The sequence below is a fragment of the Plecotus auritus genome (genome assembly GCF_963455305.1).
Source record: "Plecotus auritus genome assembly, chromosome: 9".
NCBI lineage: Eukaryota > Metazoa > Chordata > Mammalia > Chiroptera > Vespertilionidae > Plecotus > Plecotus auritus.
Genome location: NC_137783.1, coordinates 17,146,300 through 17,170,994, shown reverse-complemented (window position 1 = coordinate 17,170,994; position 24,695 = coordinate 17,146,300). Strand labels below are relative to the sequence as shown.

General features: G+C 52.8%; 1 protein-coding gene across 1 annotated transcript in view; it reads right to left on the bottom strand.

Moving 5' to 3' along the window:
- The window catches only part of COL17A1 (collagen type XVII alpha 1 chain), a 50,091-nt gene that overhangs the window by 8,582 nt on the left and 16,814 nt on the right, over positions 1 to 24,695 (bottom strand). The window contains exons 11-41 of the mRNA XM_080640793.1: positions 23,393 to 23,551; positions 22,495 to 22,566; positions 21,173 to 21,244; positions 20,302 to 20,370; positions 19,148 to 19,309; positions 18,701 to 18,781; positions 17,277 to 17,321; positions 16,058 to 16,285; positions 15,066 to 15,284; positions 14,755 to 14,784; positions 14,365 to 14,391; positions 12,947 to 12,973; positions 12,800 to 12,862; positions 11,957 to 12,061; positions 11,178 to 11,237; positions 10,503 to 10,538; positions 9,840 to 9,893; positions 9,556 to 9,591; positions 9,035 to 9,070; positions 7,914 to 7,976; positions 6,553 to 6,588; positions 6,226 to 6,297; positions 5,449 to 5,475; positions 4,756 to 4,791; positions 4,150 to 4,185; positions 3,800 to 3,880; positions 2,587 to 2,622; positions 2,063 to 2,140; positions 1,092 to 1,145; positions 906 to 947; positions 25 to 57 (exon numbers count right to left, since the gene is read on the bottom strand). Of these exons, the coding sequence (XP_080496919.1) occupies positions 25 to 57; positions 906 to 947; positions 1,092 to 1,145; positions 2,063 to 2,140; positions 2,587 to 2,622; positions 3,800 to 3,880; positions 4,150 to 4,185; positions 4,756 to 4,791; positions 5,449 to 5,475; positions 6,226 to 6,297; positions 6,553 to 6,588; positions 7,914 to 7,976; positions 9,035 to 9,070; positions 9,556 to 9,591; positions 9,840 to 9,893; positions 10,503 to 10,538; positions 11,178 to 11,237; positions 11,957 to 12,061; positions 12,800 to 12,862; positions 12,947 to 12,973; positions 14,365 to 14,391; positions 14,755 to 14,784; positions 15,066 to 15,284; positions 16,058 to 16,285; positions 17,277 to 17,321; positions 18,701 to 18,781; positions 19,148 to 19,309; positions 20,302 to 20,370; positions 21,173 to 21,244; positions 22,495 to 22,566; positions 23,393 to 23,551 (2,175 nt within the window). The remainder of the gene's footprint in view (positions 1 to 24; positions 58 to 905; positions 948 to 1,091; positions 1,146 to 2,062; positions 2,141 to 2,586; positions 2,623 to 3,799; positions 3,881 to 4,149; positions 4,186 to 4,755; positions 4,792 to 5,448; positions 5,476 to 6,225; positions 6,298 to 6,552; positions 6,589 to 7,913; positions 7,977 to 9,034; positions 9,071 to 9,555; positions 9,592 to 9,839; positions 9,894 to 10,502; positions 10,539 to 11,177; positions 11,238 to 11,956; positions 12,062 to 12,799; positions 12,863 to 12,946; positions 12,974 to 14,364; positions 14,392 to 14,754; positions 14,785 to 15,065; positions 15,285 to 16,057; positions 16,286 to 17,276; positions 17,322 to 18,700; positions 18,782 to 19,147; positions 19,310 to 20,301; positions 20,371 to 21,172; positions 21,245 to 22,494; positions 22,567 to 23,392; positions 23,552 to 24,695) is intronic.

The window sequence follows — 24,695 nt, the reverse complement described above, 5'->3', positions numbered from 1 at the left end:
TGCGGGTGAGGCTTGAGCACTTACCTGAGGTTGAGAACCCTGGGAGGCCTTGCTCGCCTGAGGAACACAGTGAGAGTGGACAGTCAGTACCTAGAGTAGTATACACACACACACACACACCCATACCCATACCCACAAGCACAGTACCTAGAGTAGTACACACACACACATCCATACCCACGAGCACAGTCAGTACCTAGAATAGTACACACACACACATCCATACCCATGAGCACAGTCAGTACCTAGAGTAGTACACACACACACACACCCACACGCACAGTCAGTACCTAGAGTAGTACACACACAACACACACACACACACACACACACCCACAACACACACACACACACACACACACACCCACGAGCACAGTCAGTACCTAGAGTAGTACACACACACACACACACACACACACACACACACACACACAAAAGCACATGGGTTCTCAGTCACTCATAGAGACACACACTGATCTCTGGCCAAAGGCTCTTGGGACGCCAGCTTTTGCCACCCTCCCCCCCCACCAGGTTTTGTGTGATGCCAGCTCTGCTCTACCTTGGTGGCCTCAGGGGCCTGGGGGGCCCGAGGGAAGGAGGCTCAGAGTTGTGAGATACATATGAGCCAGACATTGTGAATAAAAGGGGCCCTTGGGGAGGGGATGGGGCTCCAGGGCTGGGACAGACATGGCTTGGGGCTCCTCCTGCCTCTCCTCCCACCAGGCCAATGCAGAGGCAGGAATCCTGTGTAAAGCTTCTGACCATCATGCTTCCCCCCACCCCATGCTCCAGGGATATGGCAAGAGAATGAAGCAATGCCCCGGCTCATCAAGCCTCATCCAAACTCTCCTGGCCACCAGCTGGGCACATACAGGCTCCCGTATTCCCTAGAACACGGCTCTCACCTTGGTCTCCTTTGGGGCCTCGGGGGCCTGGAATGGAAGGTCCTGCAGGAAAGAGTGAGGAAAAGGCAATGCTGAACTTACAGAGCCGATCCTGCCCCTGGGAGCAGGGCCTGCTTCCTCACTAAGTGCCTAGTTTCCCCAGTGCCCCATGATTCTCCACCTTCCAAAGATCCCTGAGATGCTCACCTGGTGGCCCAGGTGGTCCAGGTGGGCCTGGGGGACCTCGTAAATCAAGACCCTCTGGAGGGAGAAGAAAACGGAAATGAGCAAAAGCTGACACAGGGGTGCTTTCCACCAGCTTCTCCCCTCACCAGGATCATCCGTGCCAGGCACCCTGGGCTACACTCATACCCACACACCAGACCCCCTCTGCCATGGTGCCCTTGCTCAGAGGCAGGGCAGGGCTACAGTCAAACTCCCTGATAGCTCATATGGGTGCAGCAAGTGCTAGGCAAGAACATGGCTTCAGTGTCAGAGAGCCTGAGTTCAAATCTCTGCTCCACCACTTCCAGCTGGTGACTCGGGGCAAGTTCTCAACATTTTCCAGCAACAGCTTCCTCCTCTGTAAACCAGAGGCACATGGCCTATAGCACAGGGCCCCGTGAGGACAGATGCCACGGCACCATGTCTGGTACACATGACAGCTGGACCGGGGTTGGCTACCATCTTGGCTGTTCAGCTGTCGAGAGGCTCAGGTGCTGAGGTGTAGGCCCAGCAGCATCTCCACCTGGGCTCTTTAACGGGCTTTGGGACCAGGAGGACCAGGAGTTCACCCTCCCAGGCCAGGCCTGAGGCTGAGAACCTGGTCACTGCTCCCGTGAGAGGGGCTGCAGTACTGCTGCCAGCGACACTAGCCGTGTCTGGCTCGCTCAGAGGCCCTGCGTGACCCTGGAAGCTGAGAACCTTTCTGACAGCTGCCCCATCCCCAGTGAATCACCTCCCCCCGCCTTCCCCCCCCCGCCGCCCCGCCCCACACTGACAAAGCCCCTGCTGTCCTGGGCTGGCACTGTGTTCCAGAGGACTGTCATCCTCACCTGCATCTGGGGCTCCGATGACTCACTGGTGCAGCTGCCACAGGCCTCAGTGTCCTGACCTCGCTGCCACTTCCCCCCCCCGCCGGACCCCCCCGCCTCCAGCACCTGCCCTGGGACACTCACGGGCAGAGAGAACTTCAGAGATGGAGCTGCTGCTGCTAACGAACGATTCACCAGCAAGTCCTTGCTCCCCTCGTGGGCCTGTGGGAGAGACAGAGTCAGGGTGGATGCTGCCAGCAGAAATCCCTCCGGTGACGGCTGCAGCCCAGGTGCCTGGGGCACCTGGCCAGAGCGTTGACTGCAAACAGGAGGAAGTGGACTGGCTTTCCCAGAGCCTGACTGGGTGTGTTTTGGTATTTGGAGAGGTCTATGGACACCATAATCAGGGTCTGGTCACAAGAGGCCCAAGGCCAGTGAAAACAGCTGAGCTTGACCAGGTGGCCACAGAGCTTCAATGCCCTGTCTGACCGACCCCTGCCTTGCAGCGGAAGCTTCCCAAGGCTTTTGGTGAAGAACCATGTCACCCCCTCACCTCCTTCCCCAAAAGCATGTCTCGCTTTATTTACAGACGGGGCCCAAGTCCAGCCTGGGAAGGAAGCCCTCCTGACTGAGATCACCAGGTGTGTGCCCTCTCAGGCGTGGCATACCTTGCTGTCCTGGGAGACCAGCTGGGCCAACAGGGCCTGGAAATGGGGTTGGGAAGAAAAGGCTTTGTCACACCTCTAGGGTCCCAGTTCTAGAAAGAGCTGAAGACAAGGTGGGTCCTGGGTACACACCTAGCTTCCTCACAAGGCATGGGACAGTAACCCAGAGAGGTCAGCTTGCACTGGGCCCCTGGATGGGCAGGACCGCCCTCTCAGATACTGTTCTTCAACAACGAGGGACTTTACGTGCCCCAGTGCCCCCTCCCTAACTGGAGCTTATCAGGAGGGAAGGCTGGTCCATACCTGCCTTGGTCGTGTTAAATCACGTATTTCATTTACATGTGAACATCTTTAGATAATGAAAAAATAGAGTTGACTCTTGAATAACATGGGGGTTAGGGGCGCTGACTCTCTGTGCAGTTGAAAATTCACATATAACGTTTGATTTTCCAAAAACTGTGACTACTAATAGCACACTGTTGACTGGAAGCCTTACCAAAGTCAATTAACACTATTTTATATGTTATATGTATTATATACTATAGTCTTACAATAAAGTAAGCCAGAGACGAGAAAATGTTATTAAGAAAGTCATAAAGTTTGTTTGCAAATTTTTTTCAAGTTGTCACAAATCTCCAAAAAAATGTTTGTGTATAAGTGAACCTGCACAGTTCAAACCCATCTATATATCAAAATAACAGGCTTTTTGGAAAAAATAGAAAATGTCACCTATACATTTTTTTTGGCATCTTGTAAAAATATTGTTGCAACCACAGAGCACACTTTATGGAGCATTCTGCTGTTTACAATAATACTATTATCCCCTAATAACTTTCTTTTAAGTCTTCATATTTTTGTAGCAATTTCATTATGGTTGAACAATTTGGGGAAATTTTCTCCAAATAGATTCCTAGCATCTTTGTTGCCCTTGATGCGTATTATCAAGTTGTTTTCTAAGAGGCAACTCCTTAGCTGCGTGACCTTAAGAAAGCGGTCTACACGGTGCTGTGGGGTCTGGTGAAGCAAGGCCTGTGCAGTGCATGGGATACTTGGTGTGTGATGAGGGCTCGCTACGCTGTCCGGGGGGCTTTCTCAGCTCCTCCTCACACTCCTCCCTCGGTTCCTTTCCTGGATTTCAGGTACTGAAACACGGGTACTGTCAAATGCTACCTAGGCCTGCTGCTGATTTGGGAGCAAAGCAAGAAAACAGACTGACCTGGAGCACCTGGTGGTCCTGGGGGTCCCATGGCTCCAGGAGGTCCTGGTGGGCCTGGGACAGTGAGAGTCGATGACCCATCTGAAAACAGAAGACACAGGCAACACTGAGCCCACTGTCCTGGCTCAGAGGTGCCAGGACCCAGGCCAGGCTGTGGGCCGGGCTGGGCCATCGGCTCTTGTTCTCATTACTTCTAAACCCCGCCCACTGCCTCAGTGCTGACCGGAAGAGCCCAGCACTGCATCCTGCCCAAGCATTGTGTCCTTGGACTGGTGCTTCTTGGAGGGTATTAGGGCAGAGCCCGGGCAGATGCCCGGTACATGGGAATGCACAGTCCAGGGCCTGCCTACCTGCCGTCACGACCCTTCCTGGAGCTCCTGGTTCACCTGGGAGGGGAGGAAAAGGAGAGCGGTTGTTCCCAGGATCAATTAGTGACCCAGTCAATCATTTGCAAGGCCTCTGATTGCATTTGAGACCCACTCCTGGGCCTCTAACCTGCAGGCTAACGGCATTTTAATGAACTAAGGGGAGTGTGCAGGATGCATTAAGCACCAGTCTCTGCACGGACACCCTGAGGTCTTGGCCCACATTAGCTTTTAGAAGAAGCTGGGACTCCCCGCAGGGGCAGAGTTTGCCTTTCAGTGAGGCCGAAATGAGGCTGACTTGAGAGTCATTCCCACTCCCTCTCTCTTCTCCCACAGTGGTGTCTCAGGATCTCACTGGGAACAGGCTTGGGCAGGAAAAGTACTGAGAGGTCAAAGGACAGAGGCTTCAGGATCCAGGGCCTTGTTGAGCAGAGCAGATCCCTGGCTCCTAGCCTCACAGCCACTAGATGCCACTGTTGATCCAGGCTCTGCCCAGACAGGGCTTCACTCCTGCCAACACCTCCCCTCCCCTTCCCTCCCACAAAAATGATGAGTGAAAAGAAAGAAAATCTAGTTTGGAAAGTCACTTACCTCTAGCGCCTGGTCGGCCGGCGGTTCCAGGAAGTCCTGATGTGATTGAAAACAAGTCAGTCAGGATAATGAAGGCCCAGCAATTTCCGACACCCTCTGTTGTGGCCAGCGCCCTGTCACTCAGCATGGCCACAATCGCTGACGCAACCTGGAGGCCTCCCTGGCTTTGCCTAGCCTTTGTCTCCTGAACTCCACCAGGGAGCATCTGCAGGGCGTCCCTGTGTGCTCAGCTTTTGGGGGACCTGCTGCTTGATTTCTTTTTACATCTTTGCTTAATTCCCTTTAGGGGTTGGAGCTGGGTGTGGTGCCAGCACACAGGGGCCCAACTATAGGATGGACTTGGACGCCGAGGCTGTCTCAGAAACTGGGCCCCTCTGAGTGGTGAGCTCCCACTCCTCCAGGCGACGGGATGTGGGCTGCCACGGGGCCAGCCAACTCCTGGGCCTGAGCCGGAGGGGAGCAGGGCACAGGCAGGCAGAGCGGGCACACGGGCGAATTCCATTTCTACCAGGATGCCGTTCTAGATTGCCCGGTGCATGCCTTTCCTTCCTAAGGTGCTTCTCAAGATGCACAGCAAAAGGTATGAGCCCATTTTCGCTGGGAGAGTGCGGGGAGGAGAGGAGACTCAACAGCGCTGAGGAGAGGCATTGCTGGATGCTGGAAGGCTGGAATGGGAGTGACCCAGTGACTCACCCTGAGGTCCTTGGGGTCCCGTGAGACCTACAGAAAAGAAAACACACGAGGGAGAGTTGAAGGGCTGAGGAGCCACACCCTCGAATGCAGGGCCGGTGGGGTTGGTGGGGCAGCCAGACTCGGGGGTCCTCCCAGCACTGGACTCGGCAGTGAAGTGACCCACTGCTCCCTCAGGCAGCGGTTCTCAGCCTGTTTGGGGTCACAGACCTCTGGCATCTGAGAGCCATGAACTCAGAAAACACACTCACTGACCCCCTCATGCTGCCCCCAGGCTTCCTCCTTGGCGCTCCCAACAATGGAGCCAGGAGGCCTCCTGCTCCTCCCACCGCTGAGGGCCTGGCCCCTCCCAGCTTTCTCAGCGTTTTGATTTGTTTCTCCTGCAGCCCGGAGCATCTGGCTTCTGTTGGGCCTTCGTGGAGATGCCCTCTCATCAGACTGGTGGGCATTAGTGAGGGTCCAGGTATGGCCCGAGGGGAGGTGGGCCAGAGGGAAGGCTCCGAGGAGCAAGGTGCTGAGGTGGTGTTAAACTCTGCCCCTTGTTTTCAACCGTTCCACCTTTCTCTTCCCAGTTGCCAGACTTGGTGACTCAGAGGTGTCAGGACACACAGCCACCTCGCAAAGCCAAGCCAGCAGTTGTGTCAGTTACCTGCTGAGCTGCTGGAGGAAAATTGGACAAGACAGGCATGCGCACACACACACACACACACACACACACACACTCTCACACACTCACTCTCACACACTCAGCAGGGTGTGGCTCCCTCTTCCCGTGGTTACCTGGCTTTCCTGGGTCCCCAGAAGGTCCTGGTGGGCCTCGGATTCCAGGCATCCCCATGAGACCTTGTTCACCTGGAGAGAGTATGACCAATGTGCCAATGTTTTCCTTCTGGGAACGCTGAACTGGCCAGCACATCTGAGCTGATGCTTTCTTAGGGTTTTACTGAGTGACTTGCAGGCAGGTGGGCAGGAGAAAGCTAATAAAAGCCGGATTTGTATGTTTCTATGTGGCACGTGCCTCGTAGCTATGATTGGAAGGCGTGGGCAGGACAGGCAGTGGGGGGCAGGGGAGGCAGTGACAGTGAGGAGAGCTGATCAGTGACCAACCTCTTGGGCCTTGGTGTCCATCGGGGCCAGCAGGTCCTAGGAAAGCAGAACCACAGCTCATCAGTGACTGGGAGCTACTTCTGGGACTCCCTCCCTATGCTGCCCATCAAGCTCACATCAAGTTGTCTCCCAGGTGGGGGGAGCCCTTGGGCCCCTTCCATGGCCGCCAAATGTGGAAAAGCCCCGTCTCTGTCACGGCTTTCTCCCTGCCCTCTTCCCCTACACCAGTAACTTCTATCTTCCTGTTAAAACTGTCCGGTGACTCCCATTGCATCTCCAGTGCCCTGGGCAGGACTCGGCACACACAGATGTGTGTTTCTTGGCTCAGTAAAGGCCAGACTCGTTTGCTCCAGGTCCTGGAAGTCGAGCTCCTCCAAGCTCTTGTCTCCTCCGCTCCAGTGAGGCCAACCTCCCTGAGGTCCTTCTGGGTCCATGTCTTGCTCCCCCCATCCCCACCCCTATCTCTGTCCTTCCTTGCTATGTTATCGTTTCTGCATGGAATTTTCCAAATTGACCATGATCAAAATCTTCTTGTACTTTTTAGGACAATTTGAAATGCTGCCTCCGCCACCTTTCTGGGTACAAGCAATCCTCCTCACACTCTGTACCTCTCATGGCACTTGTCACCTCGTACCGGCTTTATCTCCCCTCGAGGGAGGGGAAGCATATTATTTGCCCAGAAAAGCATCCTGCATAGAATTGCACTTCCTAACAATTTCATATATATATATATATTTCAGAGGGGAAGTGAGAGATAGAAACATCAATGAGAGAAAATTATTGATCTGTTGCCTCCTGCATGCCCCCTACTAGGGATCAAGCCCACAACCCGGGCATGTGCCCTGACTGGGAATCGAACTGTGACCTCCTGGTTTATAGGTCAATGCTCAACCACTGAGCCATACCAGCTGGGCAACAATTTCTTAAATGAATGAGAAGGTGAGTAAATCACATCTCCCATTGGTGGGGCTTAATCCCTCCTGGGACTTGGTGCTAAACACCTGGCCCTTTGTCAGCTCCATGCCCCTGGATCTGGTTGTGAGACCTGCCCTGAGATGTCAAGGCTATGTCTGGAATACAGAGGGTTCCTGGCATTGCCTGTCCTCTCCAGGGACCCAAGTGGCTTGGGGACAGGGTGGGGGCCATGCCTTGCCCAATCCCCCCGCTAGAGCAGTGAGAAACCCACAGAGACTGCTGCTCTCTGAGCCCCAGGAGGGATGTGCAGGCCCAGAAACAGCCTGTAAACAGATCCTCTACCAGGGGGTGGGGGGTCAGAGAACAGGAGAGGTGGCTCAACTCCAGAGCCATGATGATGATCGGAAGGGGACAGACTTGCTGCATTCACTCCTCCGGACACTCACCCATTGCTCCTTTAGCTCCAGGCTCCCCGGCAGCACCAGGTGGACCTCTGGAGCCTGGCTCGCCTGCGAAGGAAATGGCCTAGCTTAGTGGTCGGCAAACTCATTAGTCAACAGAGCCAAATATCAACAGTACAACGATTGAAATTTCTTTTGAGAGCCAAATTTTTTAAACTTAAACTTCTAACGCCACTTCTTCAAAATAGACTCGCCCAGGCAGTGGTATTTTGTGGAAGAGCCAAACTCAAGGGGCCAAAGGACCGCATGTGGCTCGCGAGCCGCAGTTTGCCAACCACGGGCCTAGCTGGTTGGAGGCTTTCAAGTTTTGCATCCTTGACCGTGGTAGAATGCTGTTTCCTCCCTGCCCACCTCCAAGCCTGCCACTTCCCCAACCAGATGAGCTTCGGGTACCAGAGAGGTTGGGGACACAGTGTCCACTTAGATTCTACAGTCAGGGCCACTCAGGCAGCAGGCATGAGCCTGGTCTGCAGCTGAGTGTGTCTGAGTCTTATTTCCTTGGCAACAGAGAGCAGCTCCTTGTCGCTAAAGTATCATTATTATTAACTAGAGGCCTGGTGCATGAAATTTGTGCACAGGTAGGGTCCCTAGGCCTGGCTGGCGATCAGGGCCGATCAGGACCTTCTGGCTACTGGCTGGGGCCTTACTTTGTTCTGCCCCGCCCCCTGGTGGTCAGCGCATGTCATAGCGAGTGATTGGTCTCCCGGTCGAACTCCCATGGGGATAATTTGCATATTAGGCCCATATATATATATTTCCTTTTTAATCATGCAAGTTGGCAGGAGGTAAGTGAATGAGGGGGGACAAGTGGTGTCAACTTTCTGCCACTTTGGGAAGAGCTTAATTTCCTCAACTGGATTTCCCAAAAGAACCAGTGACATCCTAATTCCCTTTTCTGCCCCAGATGTTTACTGTCTGGCAAGCCTGATGCTGGCTTGTCTCCAGCCAGCGCTTCATGCCATTCATCTGTGTTTTGTAGATTGCAAGTTCCCTGAAGTAGACAGAGATTTTGTCTCATACCTCTGTATTTTTTCCCCACCTCCAGTGCCCAGTAGATTTATAAAATGTCTTTCAATGATCAAAGTGGATTCCCATGTAGGACTGACCTGTGAGGCCTCGGGGTCCTTTCTCACCCTGGTCACCTAAAACAAACATGGGATGGGGGGCAGGAAGCATCGGTCAGGAGCAAGGAAAGCGTTCTCACCCCGTTAGAGGGACCCTGCTGCAGAACAGTTCTCACTGTGCCTGGAAGCTGCTGTCAGCAGAATCTGGTGAGAACTCGTCATTTATGAAGTCAAAGGGGCACATTTGATTCCACCCACAAGCTGCCCCCGGCCCTGACTGTCATACAGTGGGTGCTGTGGGCACAGGATGGCCAGAACAGGAGGACCTCAATACTGCATCCTCGCCACCCCAAGGACTACCCACCCACAATGCTGCAATGTGGGTGCTTTGTGACTCCTCTTTGTGCCTCAGTTTCCCTATCTGAGAGGCACATCCCTCCCAGCCCCAGGGCCTGGGAGCCAGAGTCATCTGTGTTCTTGGATGCCGGGGCATGAGTCACATTTGGGTTCCCAGGAGTCAGGCAAGCTCTAGTGATGTCTGAGCAGCAGTAGGAGCAACATACCTTTAGGTCCTGGTGGTCCCATAGAACCTTTGTCACCTGAAAAAGTAATGGCCAACCTGATATAAAGAGCCTTGGCAAGGAAGACCAGGAAGGGCAGTGTCTTTGTCTGAAGACAGCATCCTGCCTACCATCTTGACTTCCCCTCTTCTTGCGTGCCTGTCAGCCTGCACAGGCTGTTGGTTATGTCCATCTGACCCTCTCTGTCCCCCCAACACCTTCTTCCTGAGTGACTGGCCCCTACAGGGTGACATCTCCCCCTACCCAGCTCCTTCCCACCAGCTTACCTTTGAGGCCAGGGAGTCCCACTTCACCTCGGGACCCTTGGAGACCTACAGGGCCTGTGAGCAGAGGAAACCATGCAAGTGGGTGAGTGCCCCAGCTTTGGAACGGACGGACGCACACACAGACACACACATGCAGGCAGACAGGACATAACCATGTATACATGCATGTGTGCACACATCCAGGCGCTTACACACACACTTTGGAGTGAAAATCAAGAGCTGCTCTCTGCAGACTCCTCCCCACCTCCCTCCACATCGTCCTAGTCCAGGTTCTCTGCCTCTTTGACTACCACGCCCTGGTCATAGGGCACCTCGTGGGACCTGACAGAGACACTGGCCTGCATTACAATGTGGCCTGTAGCTCGAGATTCCCAAGACCGCAGGACGAGCTCTGGCCAGTAGAAATGAGGTGGAGGCAGGCACTTGCTCAGATGTGAGGGCAGGATGGGAGCTGCCTGCCGCTGAAGCTGCCAGAGGGCCCAGGCCCCAAGCCAGGCTCCCTGGTACCTGATGTCCCCCGCAGGGGACAGTGTGGACCTGAATTTTGTACCTCCAGGCGCTCTTTAAATTTGCTTCTTTTGCTTAAATAATGTTTGCTTTTCCTTTTGGCACCCCTTTCTTTGCCCCAGAAATAACGTCTATTATAAGGAGAAGCGTACTGACCTGGGGGACCCGGTGGGCCTGGAGAACCACTGGCACCTGGGAAGGATGACAGAACAACAATGATCAGAAGGGTCAGACACAGGCCAGGGCAGCTGACCCCACGGTGAAGGTCAGGTGGAGGGGTGGGGCTCACTTCCCAGTGAGGGCTGTGTGTGCATGCCCCCTACATGGTCTGGGTTCTTGCCAGGACCCCAGAGCCAGTGCAAAGTCATCCAGGGAGGAAGCTGAAACTGGTGGGAACAAGAGAGCCCTGCTCCTTCCCAGTCAGAGTAAAACATCTGGGCTGGGGCGGAGGAGGGAGGAGAGGTGAGCAGTGGGCATCAAATCGAGAAGGCCCACTCTCTCGGGTGGTTCAGACATGTTGCATTTTGAATGTGTGTATCTGGGCCCAGACAGGTGAGGAGATGGTATGACTTCTGATTTCCTGATCCATCCAGCCAGTTAGGGGCCACATAATGGGGCCATTGAAAACAGATGGAAATACGGCCCCAAATCCACCATGCAGCCCGAACTAGCCCCAACCCTGACTCCTGACTCCTTTGTAGGTGACCTTCTGTGGGCCCATCGCCCCTGCACAGACCTGGGGCAGAGGCTGTCTGGGATCCTAGCACCTGGACCTCTGTTATCTATCCAGGACATGGCAAACTTGGGTACCATCCTAGGCACCTGACTTACCTTTGGGACCCACAGAACCTGGGACGCCAGGTAGGCCAGGAACACCCGGTTCACCAGACCCTGGGGAGAAATGAGCACTCTGAGAGAGTCCACCCAGCCTGGAGGTGTCAGTGGGGGGTGGTCCCCACCCTCTGAGCCATTGGGTGCCTCCCCAAGGCCATCAATCAGCAAAACACCTTCAGTTTCTACCCTCAGAGCCTTTATGCTCCATGAAGTCTGACACCCTACTTGATACTCATTTGTTGCCTTATTGAGCAATATTTTTAAGAGAAAGGGAAGCTAAAAATTATGCTTCTTGCTCAGCTCATGACCTGTTGGCATTGAGAGGATTTCTGTTGTTTTTGAAAAAACAACAAAACAAAAACAAAAACAGACTCCTGGTTAAGAATCTAATTGCAAAATCTTCCCAGGCCTCTCCAGGGCTGTGCCTGTGCCTGGGGCTTTCCATGCCTTCTTCCCTGGCTAATTCCAGCCAAGAGAGGCTCGAGGGTCTGAACCGCACTCCGCCTTCCACCAGGCCCTGCTCTAAACTCTTCACCTCAGCCCTGACTCCTCGCCGCCCCACGTGGGAAGGCCCTTTCCCCCTGTGACCATGTTCTCCTTGCATTCTGAGCTCTGCAAGGTTCTTAGCCTGAGGCCTGGACCTATGGCCCTGCCCACACCCTCCACCAGGCCTGGCCCAGACCCTGGCTCAAGATGCCCAGCAAATGCTAGTGAGAAAAATGGAAGAAGGAAGTGTGGATGTAACTAACCCTCCTGGTGAAGGAATCGCCTCTTACCTCTGTCCCCTTTCTCTCCAAACCCAGGTGGTCCCGGTTCACCACGAGGTCCCATGGGGCCTTCACGCCCTCTCTGGCCCACAGGTCCCTCCATGCCAGGCTCTCCTAAAAATAGAAATGGCCATATGAGAGTTAGGACCCTGAGGGCTCCGCGGGCAGCATCTCGCTGGTAGGACACCTGCCTGGAGTCTCTGCACTGGTCCCTTGGGCCTCCCCTCGCCCCCTGTAGCCCAGGCTCAACCCAGACAGAACGACCCTTGAGAATGCAAGAGGATCATGTCCCACCTCTGCCCCAAACCTGCAAGTGGCTATTTGCCTCGCTGGGAGGAAGTCTTCATAAGGCCTCCAGGGCCCCACATGTCAGCCTTGCTCCCTGCCCTCCCTCTGGACTCTCCGCATCCCTTCTGGGTTCTAGCTGAGGCCCCTATGATCTCCTCCTCTTTACTCCTTGACTAGTGGGCACACCTGTGCCAGGGCCTGTGGCTGCTCCCTCTGCCTGGAATGTTGCTCTAAGTTCTCCTCATGCCAGGCTCCCTCATGCGCTCAAGTCTTGGCTCACATGGCACCTTCTCAGGGAGGCCTTTCCTGAGGGCTCCCTCAGGACTCCCCATGTCCCACCAGCCTCTGCCTTTCCCATTCCCAACCACCTCCTACTCTGCTAAGAACTTCACATATTTATCTATTATTTTTCTTCCCCACCCAAACATAAACAGGAGTTTCTCTGTTTTGTTCACTGAATCTCCCCAACAGCTAAAATGGCCTGGCACACAGCGGGCACTTAATAAATGTCTATTGAGAGAGGGAGGGAGGAAAGGAAGGAGTGGATGGAGAAGCAGTTCTTACCAATGCTGCCCTTTTGTCCCTTCGGTCCTTCTGGACCTGGCTGTCCCAAGAGCCCAGGGATACCTGTAGATACATGAAAATACCCCCTAGAACCTGGGATCCAGGACCAGCAGCCCACCACCAGCCGTGCCGTCAGAGATTACGCACCTGGAGTCCCAGGGAGCCCCCGATCTCCTGCGGGACAGAGATAAGAAAGAGAAGTCAGCTCGAAGACTTGGGCCATTACCTAAAGGAGCCACGAGGTGGGATTCAGACAGGATTGCCAAATATAGCAAATAAAAATACAGGGTGCTCTGGTAAGTCTGAATTGCAGATAAACATTGAATAAACTTTTAGTATAAGTATGTTTCATGTAATATTTGGGACATACTTATAGTGAAAAGTTATCTGTGCTTTGAATTTAACTGGGCAGCCCACATTTCCTGGCAACTGCAGGCTCAGGGGCTCCAGGACCTTCGGTCCCCATCCCCAGCAGGGTCATGGGGTATGACCTACGCGCTGGAGTCCTGGGGGAGGGGAGCTGGGGTGGTGACCCAGGCGTGTGCATGGAGACAGGCAAACCTGAAGAGAAGAGGACCACCAAGTGCAGGAACCCCAACTCCTGCATAGGGGTCTCTTCGAAAGAAAGATGGAGCCCAGAGAGGTGACCCTGTCACCTTCAACAGTGATTCTCAGAATAAACTGGGGTGATCAGGATTGCAGACTCCTGGCCCCACCCACCTGTACCACCAGGACTGCGGAATCAGAGGCTCTGGAAGTGGGACCCCGAATCTCCTGTCCATGCTCATGCACTCTGAAGTGTGTGAACCCCACTCAGCTAGATCCAGGGGCGCTGCTGCAGTCCCGGGATCGGAAACCTCTTCCCGCCACCCATGGGCCCACCCCATTGACCATCAAGCCACTTCTCTGAGGAAATACATCAATTTCTTACAGCACGTAAGTGTGTGCCACACAAGGTAGCATGCGGTTGTCCCCAACTGACTAGCACTGTGGGCACCTGCTCCTGTGACTACGTCCCGCACACCCCTGGAGGCAGGTGCTGGTGCTCCTGCTGGATCCCCCACAGGAGGTCAGTTCCCAACGGCTGGGTTTTATCCCCGGCCTCCCTCGGCTAAGACCCCTGAGAGCAGGTGGCTCACTTGGAATGGTGGTTCCTGACTTGATTCATCGGAATTAAAACCCGGATAGAGGGTAGGTCTAGCCCCTGAGCATTTGCTCCAGGAACCTGATTCTCAGCAGGGCCCAGGACTCTGTATTTATAGAAACCTCCAGGGGGCTGAGGAAGCTGAGCCGTAGCAGGCCCTCAGGCTGCCCTTTGGAGCTGGGGGTAGATGTAAGCCCTTGACACAGGCTGCCCGAGGGCCTGCGAGTCCCTGGAGCCCTGAGAAGGGGCGAAGCCCTGCTCTGTCACGAAGCCCCTGCCCCACCCAAGCCCAAGGGTCTGCAGGCTGCTCTGCAAAACTCGGTGCCACCACCGATGGCCAAGAGCATGTGAGGTGGGTTCTCTGATGCTCGCTGATTGCTTTAAGCTGTCAACCCTCACTAATAATTAAGGTAAAAATTACCTTTGGGGCCTGGACTTCCCATGTCACCTAAAATAAGAAAGATAAAACAATTGTGAGTGGGGTGAGTACCCAAGGGCCTGTCTCTCATAGGCGGGAAGACCAGCTGACAGCAGGTGAACCGCATTTCAAGGTGAGCTGGCGTGGGGCGTGGCTTCCTCTCAGTCCCCGTCTGTGTCACTTGGCACATCACCGGCCTCTCAGAGGATGCCCTAGGTCCCTTCCCATCCCGAGATCTTCTGACTGTACAGCCAATTCCCAACCCTCCCACAGATACCGTAAGATTTGTCTACTGCTCATCCTTCAATTTGGAAAACAGCTTTCTAATCCACCCAGAAAACAGGGCTCCAAGTTCAGGAAAGGAGAGGGAAAGGGCTCAACCCACCACAGTACCTTTTGGGCCAGGGTTTCCTCGGAGATTGCCTACAAGAGAAAGTAAACCCCGAGTTAGTTACACATCTGTGTGACACACAGACACGAAAGGAATCTCTGTGGTGTAGTGGGGAGAAACTGAGGGTAGGGCTAGCCATCAGATTCTAAAATGTGCTGCTTGTGTGATATTGGGCAATTCTTTCCGGGCCTCAGTTTTCCCAACAGTAAAATGGATTCACAGTACTGGTCCTGAGAGTGAAGGAAGTGTGGGAGTCCCCTGAGCAGGTACCACTCCACACACAGGCCGGCCCTTTGCCCTGCGATGTGCTCACCGTTTTCCTGCTCCATCATCAGCTTGTCCCTCATGAACAGCCAGAGCGCCTCCTGACTGGAAGCATCCAGCCCTAATTTGTTCATGCCTGTGCCCACCCCGGGCGCCAGCCCCTGCAGCCGTTCCTTGCTGCTTTTCTCTATCTGCTCCTGCAGCAGCACGCCACTCCGCATCCGCTCCAGCTCGTCCACACGCGCTTTCAGCTTCCGCACCTCCTCCGCTGAAATGGCAGACGGGCAGCTCAGCCGAGGGTCAGCCCCAGTGCCTTCCCAGCACACACTCACTCCCCCGGGGGTCCTGAACTGGGGACTCTCGGGGCTGGGGAGCTTTTTCTTGCCATTGGGGACATATTAAATATACATATATATTTACTGATTTCAGAGAGGAAGGGGAAGGGTGAGAGAGATAGAAACATCAACGATGAGAGAGAATTATTGATTGGCCGCCTCCTGCCTTTCCCCCACTGGTTATCTAGCCCGCAACCTGGGCATGTGCCCTGACCTGGAATCGAACTGTGGCTTCCTGCTTCATTAAGTCAATGCTCATCCACTGAGCCACACAGGGAACATTTTGATAGAATGCTTATGGCTAGCAGCCAGATTCGCTACTCAAAATTGTCATCGACCCTTAAAGAAACCTGGTCTGGGTGGCTGGGCTGTCTTCTCATTTGAGAGAGTGACAGAGCTGGCCCTTACCCTCCCTGGGAGCTGTGTGAGGCCAACAGAGCGTTGGGGCAAAACTGCTATGAGAAGGCCTGGCCTGACTACCGGGGCAGCTGGGAGCCTAGAGCCGTGCTGCAGGGATGGGGGCCTGGGCAGTGGAGCTGCACCAGGATCCAGCTCCGCCACTAGGTGGCGTCCTCCCAGAGCTTGTTTCCCCACTGCAGAACAGAGCTCTGCACTGATGGCGGACGCTTGGGACACAGCAAATTCCTGCCCTTTGAATGGGCAGCTGGGCACTGGGACCGGCTGCCCTGCCACCGTTACCACGTACCCAGAGCAATGAGGCCGAAGAGCAGCCCCAGGAGCAGCAGCCAGGTGAGCAGCAGGCCCAGCAGCCACTTCCACCAGCTGCAGCAGGAGCTGCAGGGGCACCAGGTGGGCGCTGCTCCCCATGGGGCCCCGCCGACACCGACACCGCCGCCAGCGCCGCCACCGCCGCCGCCGCCACCTTTACTGCCACTGACACCGTTATGGTGATCGTAGCCGTAGCCGTGGATATCTGTGGGAGAGAGAAGGGGAAGGTGAAGGCAGGTGGCGTTGGCTCTCTTCCCTCTAAATTCTCTGGCTTTGGGTGACTTCCTGTGGGCCCGAGTGAACGTAAGTGAGTCTCTCAGGATCCTGTGCGGCTCCGTGAAGGATGAGGCTGGTGAAGAGTAGAAGTCTGACAACCCTGGGCTTGAGCTGTGTGACCCTGAGATGGTCACTTAACCACTGTTTCCTTTTCTTTTTCCTTTTGTTTTAACTACAATGAGCTTAAAAGATTACTTACTTCATAGGACAGTTGCTGAGTGAAATGAGACGCATGGAAGGCAGTTAGCAGGGGATGTAGCACAGAGGGTTCGGTTTAAAATTCTTGAGGAAGAACTTTGACCTGCCACAACCTCCTACATTTTATTAGGCCCAAACCCAAGGTGTTCCCATCTCCATGGAGCAGTGTTTACAACTCTGTGTAATTCCCAAGTGCCTAGAATGACACTCAGCATTTAAGGTATGCCCAGGCAATTTTTTTTGTAAAAAGGTTAGTATTTAAAACGGGGTGCTAACCCTTGCCCTGCCTCTCCCACAGGCTAGAGGAGGGAGAGAGGAAAGTGTAACGGGTTGGAGATGTGCATGAATTAGTGCCACCTTAAAGCCTCTGTGTGTGTGTCTGGGGGGTGGACAACAGCAGCCCTGCTGTGTTGCTCCTGCTACAGGGGGAGCCCCTGGACCTGAGGGCAGGTAGCAGTGTGTGTGTGTGTGTGTGTGCGGGGGGGGGGGGGGGTAACCTGTGAGTAAATTGCCCCTGAACTAAGCTTCTTCTGTGGACCACTCTAGCCCCGGTCTGCTCCCTCTACCGCCCTCCACCCCACTCCCTTGAGCCTTCAGGGACTCTCTTTAGAGTTGGGTGGCTCAGGTGTGCACTGGCTCCAGGCGAGGGGCCTGATCTGTTCCGTTCACCATCACCAACCCCAGGGGTTGCTGTCACGGCAGGACTCGCCGGGCTCACCTACCTGCGGAGGCCGTCTTGCCCTTGGTGGACACGGTCTTCACGTCTCCTGAAAGACAAGCACCGAGAACAGGTGTTGACCTGTGCTTTTATTTATTTGTATTTTTAAAAATATATCTTTATTGATTTCAGAGAGGAAGGGAGAGGGAGAGAGAGATAGAAACATCAGTGATGAGAGAGAATCATTGATTGGCTGCCTCCTGCACACCCCTCATTGGGGGTCGTGCCTACAACCTGAGCATGTGCCCTTAATTGGAATCAAACCCAAAACCCTTCAATGCACAGGCCGATGCTCTATCCACTGAGCCAAACTGTCTAGGACTTGACTTGATCTTTTAAATGTGAGGAGTCCAGACAGCCTCTGTGCAGATTTGGGGCAGGGCTGTAGGTAGATGTACCCCTCGGGCACCTTGAGTAATTGCATCGAAGCAGACATGTCTTGGCAAACAATTAATGGTGGGAAAAAGCAATGTCATAACCCTCTTGTGACCTGAAACCTGTAAAGCCCTAGACATTTTAGAGGACCATTGAGGAGTGACCTTTGCTCTCAAACAATAAATGTACTTGTGAGAAATGACTTTTTTTGGTGAAGGGACTTTTATTTTTAATTTATCTTTATTGTTGGAAGTATTACATATGCCCTTTTTTCCCCCATTAACACTCCTCCCCCCGCAAGGCCTTCTTGGTAAAGGGACTTTGAATGCAAGTTCCTGACCCGACAGCAAGGATGGGCTGGGAGGAGGGCTGTTCATGAGTTCCTGATGCTATCTGACCATGGAGTGTTTGTGGGCATGTGCACAATTTTCTGGGAAAGTTGTTCACAGCTTTCATCAGATTCTGAAAGGGTCTTTTGGCTTCACTGCCCCATTTCCACCCCGACAATGTAAGGAACTGCTAACTTAGGCATTGTCAGGGCTGGGACTGATTTCTTTTGCATTTATCTAAAAATGTTCTATGACTTACTTTTCTCCTCCTTTACTGACCCCTCTCTTCCCTCCCCCTCTGAAACCAGTGATTTGGAGAGATGGTCCGGGACTCACAGCAGTGAAGCAATGCATTTATCTACGAGAGGATCCAGGTGTTTGAGAAGAAAAAATAAAGCTAGCAAGTGCTTTGCAAAGCATTTTCTATTAGTTCTGAAAATTAAGGGAGGATGAGTAAGGTGAGAAAAAAATACCACTGTAGGCTTTACACATGTCATGGGAAAGCTTTTGTTTCAATATTGTGCGCACACAAGTCAACTGGAAGCCTGTTAAAACGCAGCCTCTGGCTCAGCAGGGCCTGGGCGTCTGTAACAGGCTCCCAGGTGCTGCCGCCGCTGCTGGTCCAGGGACCACCTGTGGAGTAGTGAGGTCTCAGGAGACAAATACGTAAATGAAACATGGATGGGCTGAAGGCAAGGTGGACAGAGATCAGATGTGGTCTTACCATTAGTATCCAAGATCAGCTTAGTGTCAGTGGTGTAGGTAGCTTGCTTTTCCTTTTTTAGGGTGTCCTCTGAAAAAGAAGCTGTGCACACAACTCATGACAATCTAGAATATTCCCTCCCCGCTCTCCAACCCCAGTCCACATCCTGTCCACGTGGGGAGGAGAGGTAGCCGGGTAGGAAGAGGACCCAGCTTTCCTGGGGTTAATCCCCCGCATCTGTGTTTGTGGTTGGGAGTCTTGTTGAGGTTGCCCTTTTCCAGAATTTTCCAGGTTTGTCTGCATTCTAGGCAGACCCCAGGAGTACCCTGGTTAGGCAGGCAGTTTTTCATTTGAATGGATGACTGTGCTTTCACTACTAAAACATCTCAAACCACCTTGCTAGGACATTGGGTCTCCTACACTACCTGCCTTTCTTCTGACACCTGAGTCCCTTGGGCTCCCACATACTTGCAGCGATGCTGGCGGGGGAGGCAGTAAAGACCTTCCCACTGTCCTTGTTCATGATCAGCAGCTCCATCTCCTTCTTGGCAGGCACGTTATCTTTCTCCAGGATCAGGAACTTACAGTCCTTGTGTAAGAGCTCATCATTCTGGACACTCGTGGTACAGGCTAGAGGGGAAGAGGTGGGTGAGGAGGAAGGAAAAGGTACCAGGAGGAGGTGGAGGGAGGAAATGACCAGAAGAGGAAGGAGAAGGAAAAGGGGCGGGGGGAGGAAAAGAGAGATTAGTGGGTGTCCAAGGGTCTCTGATCTCCCTGACAGTGGCTGCTAAGAAGCATCTTAGGGACCAAAGACAACCTCCCCTGCTTCCCAGGGCCTGGTTGTGAGGAGGTTGGGTCCATGTCAGAAGTACTGGGGGGCTGGCTGATGGGCAGCCTCCCACCTGGATGCTATAGGATCTCTACTGAATGGACAAAAGTCCCTTCTCAGACAGGCCCTTCTTTAACCTGGTGGGTTCATTTCTATCCTTTAGGTCTCAGGTGTTAGTGTCCTGGGGGTTTTTCCTGACCACCCTGTCTAATATACACACATTCCTTTTTCTACTCTTTCACCTATGTCTTTCCTTCAAGTTATCTTGCCTACTTGTTTATCTGCCTCCACTGCAATTGTCAGGCTGGTGGGCAGGAACCTAGCCTGCCTTGTTCATTCTGTGGTCCAGGCACTTAGAACAGCGTCCAGAAGGAAACACCCAGGAGCAGAGCAGTGGCGGAAACAGCTGACCCCGTGCAGTGAGCCCAAGTCGATAATGAGTCTACAGAAAGTAGGGAGGGTGTGGCAGCTTTGACCGGCTCCTTGGTTCTTGCCATGGGTGACATGTAACAGGACCAGGCCAGGGGCTTCCAGACAAAGGTGGGAGCTGGGGTGTAAGTGTCTGACCCTAGGCAGGTGTGGAGGGTGAAGCTTCCCGCCTCCCTTGGACAGAAAGGTCAAGGTGAGGTCAGGGAGCTGCTGATCTCTGCTCATTTCTGGAAGTAACCGAGCGGCCCATTTGGGACCTTAGACCACCAATGGGTTATGTCCACTCCTCCCATATGCTAAGTGTCACCAAGGAGCAATTCTCCCGGTACTGCAGCCTGCCCTGGCAGCTGGGGACAGCACTCACCGGCAGAGGTGGACACGCCAGTGCTCACAACGGCAGGGCTCTGGGGTATGTTTTTCTTCATCCCGTATGCTGCAAGAGAGGAACCACTGAGTGAGGGGGACCAGAGTGAGAGGGCAGCTCCACGCAACTTAGCAGCAGCCTGACCAGCCCTGGCAGACAGGCAGCCTCCCCACGTGAGAGGAAGATAATAATAATAATGAATAATAATTATAAATGAATAATGAACATGAAGAATAAGGAATAATGCAATCAACTCTCCAGCTATGGGGGCAGCAATGAGAGCTTAGATGGAACTTTCTTTGTATAATTCCCATCCTTCTAGAACAGTTCTAAAGGTCACCTCCTCCATGAAGTCCTCCTATATCCTCCCACAGTACCTTCCCTTCTGAACTCCTACAACCCTAAGACCTGCTCTGCACAATTTGATTCATGTTTTCTTATAGAATCCCCCAATAGTTTCATGTTTATTACACTTTTTACTCTAAACAGTAAGCAAATTGAGGGCCAGAGCTGAGGCTCATGCCTCTTCTGTCCACCCTCCCTCAGGTGTGCACAAGGAGCAAACCATAAAATCAGCCAGATGATTGATTTGCAGTGGCATTGGCAGTCAGGGACAGCAATGAATCACAGGGCTACACGGGTGACACCCCACAGTAATACTCCCCCGGGTTTTCACATGTCTGATCCAGCAAATGATCGAGGTTGGCATCTCTAGGTTGGGAGTGGAGGCTGTTTCTTTGGTGGGAAAGGTCGATTGATTTTTAGGGACATCTTGGTCCCTCTGATGCAGTTGTTGAAAGGGATATTGTGAGTTATAGCTGCAAAGAAGCATTACGTCTGAGCCCCTAAGCTCCAAGCCTCAGCTACTGACCTGTGGAGGTGGTGGCCATGCCATGGGACAGGGCGGATGAGCTGGGGGCCAGATTGTTCTGCATGCCAAACACTGTGAAAGGAATTGAAGACAGGTGAGCGCAGGCGCAGAGAGGAGGGTCCTCAGCTTACGGCAGCTCCACCCCCGGCATCCCAACACCACTTTCATGATAAATAAATGCCTTTGCATATGACAGAGATTCCCAAACTTTCTCAGTTCTCACATTCTAAGTGACACAGCAATATTTTTATGCCCCCCCTCCCCATCTTGGGCTAAATGTTACAAATAGTTCCATTTATTGAATACTTAGGTCTACACAGCTTACAGCGGTAGTTCACACAGGGTCTGACATTTCACTGTATTCAAAAATACCCTTGGAATGTAAAAACACCCCCGAGTTCCGTTCCCTACAGCACCCTAGGGTGCCTTGGTGCACAGTGTGGGAACTGTGGGCATAGGATACAGACACAAGGGGGCCAAAGGCATAGACTTGGCAGAGACCTCGTTTTCCCTTGAACTCTTCCTTCTGACTCAAACACATCAAGCTCCCCTCACCCCTAGTCTGATTTCAAAGCCGAAGCTCACTCCTCCTCCTCCCTAGTTAACGCTTTCTCTTATCCCATCCTGTGTAGTGTTTGGGGTACAAGATTGTGGATTTAATATCTTCAGTCAGTACTTGGCTAAACAGAATAGCAAAGGCAGAAGAAATGAAGCCTGAACCAGGTGTCTTCTGGGTTTGGTGGGATGCTAGTCAATTGGAGGTGTTGAAATCAGAGATATGCCAGTCAAGTAAATAAGGAGGCCCACATCATTATGTTAATTAGTCATGATGCCACAAGGAGAGGGCACATTCCTTTAAAAAAAGGGGTGGCTGGTTACCTACATTCAGGTTGTTGCAGTGTATGTGGAAATAGACTGAATAAATTTGAGCTCCCAATGACTTACAGTATTTATAAAAAGACCTGAAGTAAGAGCTTTCTAACTGTACAATGTTGTGGTTTTCTTTTTATGTTTGTTTTATCTGAAATGTCCTAAGCCAGGCCTCACTTAGCTTCTTTCCTCCAATTTCTCCACCTCTCAGAGAAAACATGTGAGGTCTCTGGCCCCTCTGCCCTTAGACCTCTCCCTTGGGGATTGAGCTGTCTCTGACCCCTGGGCCACTGCCTCTGTGTTGGTATATATGCAGGAATGTCCTCATGCTCCTGGGCAGAGAGGACATCTTCTCTAGAAACATTTTCATACATTTTCCTCACCAGGAAGGAGCATGTATATAATTAAAGCAAACCACCTGGAAAAGGCGGTGGAAGCTGGCGAGCACTGACCTGAGGAGCAGGTGCTGATTCCGGGGTGCAGAGTAGGGGAGCAGGATGCCATGTTGTTTGGAACTCCAAAGACTGCAGGGGAGAGGGAGGGCTGGTGAGAGGGATGTCCAGCCCAGAACAGGGCGTGCCCCAAAAGTTCCAGAATTAACAGGTTGCATTTTTATATTTTATTAAATTTGTTTTTCAGAAAATCGTAGGCATTTGCCTTGCAGCAGAGAACCAAACATTCGTCTCTGGTTTGCACCTTAGATCATGGCCAAGGGGTGGTCAAAGGTTGGTCGGGCCTCAAGTGGACATTGGCTCTGGACAAAGCCCACATGTTAGTGACCATTTTACAGAAAAGGAAGCTGGCCTGGCCAGTTTTGCTCAGTGGTTGAGGATTGACCCAGGAACCAAGAGGTCACGGGTTTGATTCCCTGGTCAGGGCACATGCCTGGTTTTGGGCTCGATCCCCATTAGGGGGCGTGCAGAAGGCAGCTGATCGATGATGTTTCTCTCTCATCCACATTTCTATTTCTCTATCCCTCTCCCTTCCTCTCTCTCTAAAAATAAATAAAAAGAGATTTAAAAAAAAGAAAAGGAACTTGAAACCCAGAGATGGTCAATAACTAGCTCAAGGTCACACAGTTAATGCACATGGAGTGAAACCAGGTTCCTTGCATCTGCATTTTTTCTAATGCACTGTGGAATATAGTTCTTTTTATAGAGGACCCACCCAAAGAAACACTTTGGAGACTGAAAGGAAGTGAAATTCCAGTGGAAAAACCTTGGGATGTTTGGCCACAGAAAGCCCTCAAGCAAGCCTTGGGGACGGTGCACACCAGCAGGGTCTTTCAGCTCCAGGTAAAGGTGAGGAGGGCTCAGGGGTGGGAGGGCACGTGCGCTGCGCATCACATACCTGATCCTGAAGAATAGGCATTGGTGTTGAGGAGGGACGAGCTGTGGGTTGTCATGTTGTTATGATAGGTTCCCATGGAGGACCCCGCCGGCAAGGTGGAGGACCACATGTGGGAGGGAAGGTTGGCATCCAGGATGGTTGCATCATAGGTCCCGGACACTGGAAACAGACAGACAGACAGACACCCCAGTGAGAGACAAACCAGAACTCTGTGCTGGGGTGACCCAGTTGGCTCTGTTTGCTGGGACTTTCCTGGTTTAGCCCTGAAGGTCCCACATCCCAGCAACCTCTTGGTCCAGGGCAAACTAGAACCGTTGGTCATCCCAATTCTGTCTGAAGCCTCAGAGCTGGTGCAACCTTATCCCTTGGGTTAGACATTCTTGCTGGCTCTTGATGAAATTTGAAGTAGGTAAATTTTGCTTTGGGGTTGCCCATTTCTCCTTCTAAGCACTCCCACCCCACCCCACCTCCTCTGAGCAGTCCCCACCAATGTTCTCATTCTCTATTTGTTCCTGTCTCCACCTTCAAAGATACCAGGGAGTAGTAGACCCACAGCGAATGCCCACAGAATTCCAGGCACAAGCAAGCACAGGCAGGGAGCCCGTACTTCTGAGGCCACTCCACACGGAAGACAGCCTTTTCTGGTAAACTCTCCTTGCCAAGGAGACCCAAAGGCACTCTGCCCCCAAGAAGGGGTTTTGGTGCTTCTTCAAATCTGAAGCCAATTCTGCCTATTCCTTCTACGAAAGGGAGCTAGCCCCACAGGTCATAAAGTGCTCTGAGGTTTCGGCTGTATTAAAAAATAAAAGGAAGATCATAATCTCAAGGTTTCTCTCCTCCTCCCCCAGTAGCAAATGACAAAGAAAGCTCCATTCACATCCTAGCAGAACTGGCTTCTTTCCTCATCTCCCTCCAAGGATCTCCTCACTCCTCTTTCTGCCTCCCACAGAACCCACCTTATACGTGGTAGGCACGTGATATATGAGTGCTGAACAACCCTCATCCCATCTGACTACAATCTCTTGGTACTCTGACCCCCCTTCCCCCAGAGGCCCTCACCTCCACGAGGGCAATGGCTGTGTCTGTCTTGTTCATTGCCTTTCCTCAGTGCCTGGTGGTTGGCATGGAGGAGGCAAATAATAAACATTCACTGAATGAATGAACCGATGAAAGAAAACATGACAACTTCCCAATATTCTTCATTTGGGGAACCTGGCCCACACATTCCCAGGAGATGTCAAGAACCTCCTGGAGAAAATCTCTAGGATGTGGAGCTTGACTCAGCAGGCCCTTGGGGTGGTTG